This window comes from Camponotus floridanus, unplaced genomic scaffold (assembly GCF_003227725.1).
Source record: "Camponotus floridanus strain SB8 unplaced genomic scaffold, Cflo_v7.5 scaffold38, whole genome shotgun sequence".
Taxonomy (NCBI): domain Eukaryota; kingdom Metazoa; phylum Arthropoda; class Insecta; order Hymenoptera; family Formicidae; genus Camponotus; species Camponotus floridanus.
In genome coordinates, this window is record NW_020229525.1 from 333,073 (window position 1) to 342,385 (window position 9,313).

A 9,313-nucleotide genomic window follows, 5' to 3' on the forward strand; every position below is an offset into this window, starting at 1 on the left:
GGAAACCTCTTCATTTTCTTTTCTATTTTTCCGAAATGATAGATATTCAATCTCGGAGGATCAATGGAAGAGACGGAAACATAATGAGCCAGACTCGGTAAAGACTGGAGACGAGCGTCAGATAATACGCGTCGCGCAGCAGCAGCAGCAACAACAGCAGACGCAACAGCAGCAGCAGCAGCAGCAACAACAGGCGCAACAGCAGCAACATCAGTCATCGGGAAAGCAACAATACCATTCGGTCGAGCCGGTTTCGCCGCCGGAAACGACCGCAAATCACTACGGACGTCGCTTTTACGAACCGAGCACTGCCACATCCACTTCCGGAACTCCCTCCAACAAGCCGCATCAGATATCGCCGTTTGATTACGTGAAAAACAAGATTGTCGAAGTGATGCGCACCGAGGATGACAAGGCTGGCGGCGGTGGCGATACTAGCGCTGGCTCTGACAGGAATGGAGGCGGCAACGCAGTCGTAGCGACCGAAAAGGATGAAAAGGGAGCTGGAAGCGTGGATAGAAGTCCATCCGGTAGTGGTGGCGGCAGCGGTAGTGGCGGCGGTGGCAACGAGATGGTGATCGACGACACGGGAGGGTCGACTCGTGAACAGTCATCGGCGCCACCGCCCGCGCCGTCGGCTACAACTACCTTCTATCCGTTTAGCGCGCTAGGAGTTCACACTGGTCCACCGCCAGCCCCTCCACCCGCCTCCGCTACGTCCGCCTCCGTGGCAAAGTCTGAGCAGATGCAGGCCGAGCCGGCGCCCTTGTTATCCGCGCAATACGAGCCGCTCTCGGATGAGGATTGATAGTCTTCTGTAACTGTCCAGCGCTGTAGTTAAACTACTTGACGCTAGCGGCACACGCTAGGATGACTACCGTATGCACGGCTACTACAGATATTAATGCAGAGATACAGGTGACATATACGTTTCCTAGGATAATCATAGATGATCATCGGTTAAACGATGATTCGTTATATTGGACGATTTATCGACGCTCTACTGGCAAAAGCCACACTGCGCTCTTATCGATCGCCAAATCCTAATCTAATTTAAGAGACTTTTTATATATACGCATATATATATATTCATATGTGTATATATAAATATATAAATATATATATCTATATAAATACATATATATTTATATACATGTGTATATTTATGAGAAATCGCGATCTCCAATGAGGTGAAAGGTGCAGGAGATTACAAGTATGATGTTTTAAATGAAGAAATCGCGTATATGTGTATATATATGTTGTTATTTTACTCTTTGTAATTTCATTGTATTTTTAGTCGGAAATCATTCCCGCGTTACGCAAAGAGAAGCGAATACATTTACGAAATAAATATTGATTTTATTTTACCTTCTCATAGTGTTGCGCTGGCTTTCAGTTGAACATGGCGACGATTAGTTTTATCTACTAATTAGTTCTTATTGCAATGTGTGTGTGTGTATATATATTTACGTGCGTATAAATATATATATACACGTATATATGTATTTAACACACACACACACACATACACATACATAATATATAAATTTTATATATATATATATATATATATATATATATATATATATACGTACATATATATAAAATTTATAATGTGCCGATATGAATAATAAATATGTATAAATATATATTGTGTCAACGTAAACAGATTACATTTTATCATCGTGATCTTAATGGGCCCGTTTTCTTTTTTTTAATTTTCGTGATTTGATTACACGATTACGGATCGGATTTTAGTTTAGAGAGAGAGTTTAGCGGACGCGATAGGTCAAGGAAGGAACTACCAAGAAAATAAAATCGTTATACATATATAATCGTTAAAAATAACATGCGCCTATATATATGTATGTATTTTCCATTTTTTATGTTTTTCGATACTTGCAGATGCATATGTGTACGTTAGCGTTTGGTGTCGCGAAAGAAAAAAAAAACAGATACAGAGAGAGAGAGAGAGAGAAAAAACGAATCAATTAATATTCGATATATCTATTCTTGTTTCGCGTATATACTAATATACCAAGTGCGCGAGGCTTTAGTCGTATGATCGAGGTGAATTATTATTTTTTACGTTGACTTGGTCAGTTCGCACGAGAAGACACGCGCGATATGCGCGCAAGCATTCGATCTGTGGAATGTCTAGGACTATATACAGGGTATTCCGCATAAAGTGTTACAAAGTAATTTTCTCAAAACGATTTTTTCTGAAACTTGACGTTGTAGAAAGTAATATTTCAGAGAAAATTTATAGACTTTTGAGAAAGAAAAGTTGATAATCTTGAATTTTAATTGCATTTTTCAAAGTTATATGAACGTGAATCTAATTTTTTTTAAATGGAACTATCCTAATTTTTTATACAAATCGATTCTTTGTAATATTTGGCGATAAAAATTATACGGGTAGGATAGCAAAAATTGAATAGTTTGCGAGATATTTTATACTTTAATTTTATATAATTTTTTACATAAACTATGAAATATCTCGTAAATGATTTAACTCGGCTATCCTATCCTATCCTTGCAACTTTTTACGTCAAATATTGCAACGATCTATTTACAAAAATTAGGGTGGTTTCATTAAAAGAATACTAGGTGACTTTTATATGATCTTAAAAAATGACTTTATAATTCAAGATTATTATTTTTTTTTCTAAAAACTTTATAAATTTTGTCTGAAACATTTTTTGCACGATATTAAATTTCGGACAAAACACTTTGTAACATTTTATGCGAAAAATATCTTGTGTATATATATATGTATATATATATTTCCCATGTTCACAATACAGACGCTTCTTTTGTACATAAATGAGAAGAAGTAACATGTAATCGTTAACGATAATGATATACAACGCTGATGAGGGCGTGTGTGTTTTTATTTGGAATGAATCTGTGATGTATCTGGGATTAATAGGTTCAACTGTGTTACGTACCAGTGCAAAGCATAGCCTGTAGTCCGAACTAAGAATGAGAGGGAGAGAGAGAAAGAGGAAGAAAGCGTGGGAGAATATGTCGAGTTTCTCGAAGAAAATGCCGTACAATGTATTCTGGTACAATACCAGAGGAAATCGAGAATCAATTTAGCGACAAGAAATCAACTTTCGAGGTCGTTCTCTTCTTGGTAAGGTGGTTTTAAGAAAACGAAAAAAAAATCGTAACGATAAGTGTTGTACATAGTATATAATATTAATTTCTAAGTTGAACAAGTAATATGGCTAGATTATATCCGTACATATGCTATCGTATAAGGAGTTTAGGTTTAGCGATAAATCGACGTAGCTAGCATTTAGGGGTTTAGAACAGCCACGAACTGATTTTAGGGGAAGAACTTCCTCCCGAACTACGTTCTCTTATTAATAAATGACAGCGAAACATATATACACAGGCGAATTAAAAATTGATGGAATTATTCATTAAGCGAAATTCGTTCTAGACTTATTTCATCTGTGTTTCAGAACCGCATCCGAATATGTACATTTTAACTATCAAAATACACACATGTACACGGAATAAACACGCACACACACACACACACATACATACACATACATATTTACATATTTTTTATACAGCCTAATTTTATACTTGTAGCTTCAACTGTCTTGCGATCCGCGCCTTTGTTTCTTCGTCATCGCGAAACGAATTCTTTAAGTATCGTCGCGAGAATTATTTCTTTTAACGTGCACGATTGCTACTATCGTGTTATTCGCCGCATCTGCCGGATTCCGCCACGATTATAATATATATTCCGCATTGTTTCGCGCGCGACTGAGATACCAAGACTCTACAGAGATTCACTGTACAAAGACGACTGCCTCCATTCGTACGCCGGCGATCGGGCGATCATTCTCATTCATACTTTTCGCTTTCCTTCGCATCCTTGACTATACAACGAGCGAACACTTTCTCTGTTTAAAGATTCTCTCGTTTTTTTTATATTCTCTCTCTCTCTCTCTTTCTCTCTCTCTCTCTCTCTCTCTCTCTCTCTCTCTCTCTCTTCTTTTTCCTTCTCTTTCTTCTCCTTTCGCCTTCTTTAGCGAAGGGGAGTTCGTGACACGCAGCACGCCGATTCTTTTTGTCTCTTGCATGAAAAGCCAGTCGAATCGGCGGATCTCGCAGACAGCATGTCGTGTAAAGACGCATCTCTACGAAGATCCTTTGTTGTATAAAATAATTGCCGAGGTCCTGACAAAACCGTCGAATGCTTCCAGAGTATATAGGTGAAGACAGAGATCATGTACACGTACACACACACACACACACCCCACACTGTAGAAAGGTGAATTAATCTAGGTAGCCTGAGATACACAACATTCGCACACGCAACAACGAGACAGCCGGTGTGGTGCGATCTTTGTACTTCTTGCTTAAAGGAGTGTCCTCGGCGTGTCACGTTTTTTCTTCTCATATAGTACCTGAGCGACACACACACACATATATGTATACACATACAAAATGACACGCCTTGTTCAGCGATCGCAACCCAAAGTGGACCTACGAGTCTAATCCAATCTAGAATAGTTCTGGATTGGATTGGACGCTCATCACCTCCCGATGAAAAATCGCAACCGAAAGGATCCTAGGAAATGCCTCAAACGTTTCAAACATTCGAGAGATTATATCACAAGTACTTGGAATGGAATTTATAAAATGCCTCTCTTCATTTCTCGCGCATGTATGTTGTCTACGTCCTGTTCCGGTTTATCAAATTCATCTGGAGCCGCATCATTTTATAACGTGATTACTCGCGTTCGAGATACGCTTCGGCCTTAAAGGAGCAACATTGAGCACATGTGGCGTATGTGACAAAGATTCGCTTGTACGTAGGCCGCGAAAACACATCATCTACAGACATAGATACATACACACGCGCATGCATGGAGATGATAACGAGACAAGTTCCCGTTTTCAGAGAGAAAAAAAAAAAAGATCGGCATGTACATATGATATATGACAAGTGTAGCGAACTCCTTTTCGTTGATATACATATATATATAAAATAGAGAGGTCTCCGAGATGTCGAGTCTTTCATCAAGTCGATTATTGTGTGTGCGGTGATTTTTTCACGTTTCTCAATAAACTCTGTCGCTCTGTCTTTCTCTTTCGCTCTCTTTCGCAAACTCAAGAAATATATCGAACAAGAAAAAACTCAAAGGGGATTCAATGGCGATTTACAATCTGGCTTTATTGAACATTTGAGAAAATCCTATAATCGGTTGAAAAATAAATTACTTTTCTCTGTCTCAAAAATTATTATGTATTATATGTTTGATATCAATATCCGTCTTAAAAGTTAAAAATTAACTTATAATAATATTCAATTATAGTAATATTCAATTATAGTTTAAATAATATAAAATACATTTATAAATATATTATTTATAAATATTATAAATATATTATTATTATTATTATTAGTATATATTATTAGTAAAGAAATTAATACCATTCTCTTGTGAAAAACGTAATTTAAATTTTCCAGATCAGTAAAAGCAAGATGTAAGTTTCAAAGATAATTTTTCTTGAAATTATAATTGTGCACACAGCAGAAATTTTTCTTATTGTGATACAATAGAATGATTAAATCTCGATTCGAGATTCATTTTTAATAAATCTCGTCTCCCTTTGTTCTCTCTTTAAAGAGACATAGGTATGTTAAAAAATAATTAAAACAAAGACATTGAATCGGGAAATTTTTTGAATTTTGCTTCGATTTTTTTCTAACGTACGCTTCTTTAATAACAATTATCTGTTTTAATTGCTTATTATAAGTTTTTTTGTACAATGGCTTTTACGTAAAAATATACTGATTCAATTTTCGAGTTTGCTATTAGGAAATTTTGACAAGAATTAATTTTTCATGAGATTTACACAGGGTGGTTAAAAGTCTGGAAACAGTCAATTATCTCCGAAAATAGTGGTCCTGTGGGAAAATATTTCAGATAAAAGTTGAATATGAAGAATAAATGTAATAAAAAAATAGGGGGTTCTGTTTAAGAAATTGAAGGTGATCTTAACGTGATCTTAACTCTTCAAGGTCATAATAATATTATTGTGTAATGCATCACTTAAAACTCTGAAACTTTTCTCTGAAACATTTTCCCACAGGACCACTATTTTCGGAGATAATTGATCGTTTCCAGACTTTTAAACCACCCTGTATATGATTCTTACTAGGCTGAGATATTTGAATTTTATAAATATATATTTTCAAAAAATATAACTATGTATGCAATTATATAGTTAATTAGGAAATTAAAATCGATTTTCTCATGTGTCTGAAAAAAATATCTTTGTGATCGCATTTGCAATTCTTTGAAGAAAACGCTTGGTGCGCGTGCAAGCAATCTTCTATAATAATACTATAATACTAATGAAAGAAAGGAAAAATAGGGACGTCGGGGGTGCTTTTCTTAAAGGAGAAAAAGAGAGAGAGAAAGAGAGAAAAGAGGATGCGTTCTTTGTAGCGAAAAGAAATGGGGCGAGGCGAAGTTTATCGCTGTAGCTGTCATGCTGTCATCTAGACTAGAGTTTTAGGCGACGTAGAAGCGCGAGGACTGTCGCGTGTATATGTACCTACACACTCACTTTATGACACGTTGAGGAAAGATGATCGACTAATTTGTTCGGTGTGTCCATCGTTCGATCCCTTTACGACGTACGCGGAAGAAGACGAAGTCTGTACATAGTGATATGATAACGCCGAGGTACACACACAGCTCCCTCCCAATTGTTGTATCATAATAATAATATTAATAAAATAATAATAATAATAACGACAAACATCAGTAATGATAATGATAATGAATGCATATGGCGCGATCGCAGAACGTCGAGCTAAAGGAATAAAGAAGAAAAAAAAAAGGAGAAGATGAGAAGAAGAAGCGAAACACTCTATCTAACGAAACGTGATTATTATCCACGAACACACGCTCTGTTAATGCGATTAATTAAAAAGAAAAAAAAACAAAGTAACTGAAAATTAATTATAGCGAGCGAAAGCATACCACGCCTACAGTAAAAACTACAGATGTAGCATACACGATAATATTATTATCAAAACAGTTCAATGTAAATTGTTATTTTTGTTGAAATAAAAATCACCTCCGTTATAATAATGAGCATTTTCTCGCTGTCGCATTTATTTTCTCATTTCTCTCGGAAAATAATATATAATACAAACTCAAGATTTTGCAGAAAAATATATAGCTAATTATGAAAATAGCATAACCGCACAAGTGCAAAATTGAGAAACAAAATTAGTCACGAGACAAATTTTTTCGTTATGATTTTACAAGTGAGCTTATTTGGAAATGATTATTTTGTTTCTTAATAATTAAAACAAGATGATGTTTCTTTCCAAGGCATAAAATTTACGAATAATTTTATCAAAAACTTACTATAATTACCCTTTTGGACAAAAATTGATTATGATCATCAAATTGATTTCTTTATTTTGTTTTTATATAAAGCGCATACAAAATATATATACAATATGAATATTTTCATCGTTTTGTTGAATAATGCAAACATTTCTGTTGGTCTATTATGAAAAATATTGTAACAATCTATATAAACTTATATTTAACTTCCATACAAATTGCGTTCGTAGTGATCAAAATTCACTCTCGTCTTGTACATTATAACTACAAAGTAATGTAAGGATGAGTATATTTACAAGGCACTTACATGTGAAAAAAGATACAAGTGCATTGAAATATATATAGATGAAAAGATATAACTTTATAAAATTAAGATATAACTTTATAAAATACTATCCATCTAAAATTGTATTTATTTAATGAAATCAATTTGTTCATAGGAATATTGTCATTATGATTAAGTTAATATTAAATGATAATCCATAAAATAAAAAATAAGAATACAATCAAATACTCAAATAAGTTAAATTCTACTGAAGTAAAATTTAATATAGAGCATTAATAAAATTAATAAAATTAATGCTCTATTGACATTTTAATGGTGTAATAACTATTTTTCGATTGCTTCAGCAATACAAATTAAAATACTTATATACACTTACATATAGTTCATATTCTTTTCATTTTTCAAGTATTTTAAATCTATACAATATAGCTGCCTTATTCATCACTTTCCAAATTAATACAATAAAATTCTCTTCATTTAATAAAAGATATAAAAGACTATATCAATTATATAAACTATACATATATATTGCATGTTCCATTTTAAACGATCTTCTTAAAAAGAACTTTTTATTATTTTCAATTTGCATAGAATTCATGTATATGGGGGGTATATGACAACCAAAGATATCATTGAATAATCACCTAAGCATTCATGCAAATATGTCTATAAAAAAATGAAGATTCTTGAGAGTATGGAAAGAAACATGAAAAAATGCGAAAGATAGTGATAGGACAATACGAAGTACAAAAAGATTACAAGTATTTGTGTGTATGTATTAATACTAAGTATCTTGGTGTATTAGAGCATTGATATTAATTTAATTTGGTTCAGTCTATTACCGTCCAATACAATTAATAAAAGAAGATATTAAATCAAGACAATTTCATTTTGTATAAAATTTAATATAATTTAAAAAAAAAGTTTCAGAAGTTGTATGATCTGGAAAAATAATGGTGAAATATATTTCTGAAAAGAACATTTTAATACCAGCAGTATCAGAAATTTGCGATATCTTCAAAATCAACAAAAATAGAAATTGCAGATCTTTGAAAATATTTCAATGTTAGCTACAAGAATCTGCTATCAAAAATAGAACAATTCATTTAAAAACTAAAAGGTGACTTTTAAGATTTTAAAAAAATTGATTTTTTGAAAAATTAATTTCATCGTTACTTATTCTCTTTTACATCATACAAATTCCGTCTAAAAAATGTTTTCTAAAAATTGAAAATAAAAAAAATTCGAGAAAGCAATTATTTAAAATGGGACATCCATATAATATACATGAACATTCTAATGTGTGTGTGTGTACACACACACACACACACACACACACACACACACACACACACACACACACACACACACACACACACACACACACATATATATATATATATGTGTAAATATATATATATATATATATATATATATATATTATATATATATATATATATATGGAAATATTTTTCTATAAATTATTGAAGTTATATATATTAGTTGGCAGCTCTTTCTGTGTCTGCATATTGTCTATTGCATCAAAAACAACTAAGAAATAAATAAAATAAAATTACTTCTAGTTAATATTTTCCAAACTCCGAGATATTCGTAGAAAATTTATATT

The 9,313-nt window shown here is 33.3% G+C and overlaps 1 protein-coding gene across 5 annotated transcripts in view; it reads left to right on the plus strand.

Annotated features, from left to right (window-relative positions):
• The window catches only part of LOC105253422 (nuclear receptor corepressor 1), a 71,614-nt gene extending 70,705 nt beyond the window's left edge, over positions 1–909 (plus strand). For all 5 annotated transcript variants that reach the window (XM_025411156.1, XM_025411157.1, XM_025411159.1 and 2 more), the window contains one exon: positions 43–909. In XM_025411156.1, the coding sequence (XP_025266941.1) occupies positions 43–808 (766 nt within the window). In that variant the 3' untranslated portion in view covers positions 809–909. The remainder of the gene's footprint in view (positions 1–42) is intronic.
• The last annotated feature ends 8,404 nt before the right edge of the window (positions 910–9,313 follow it).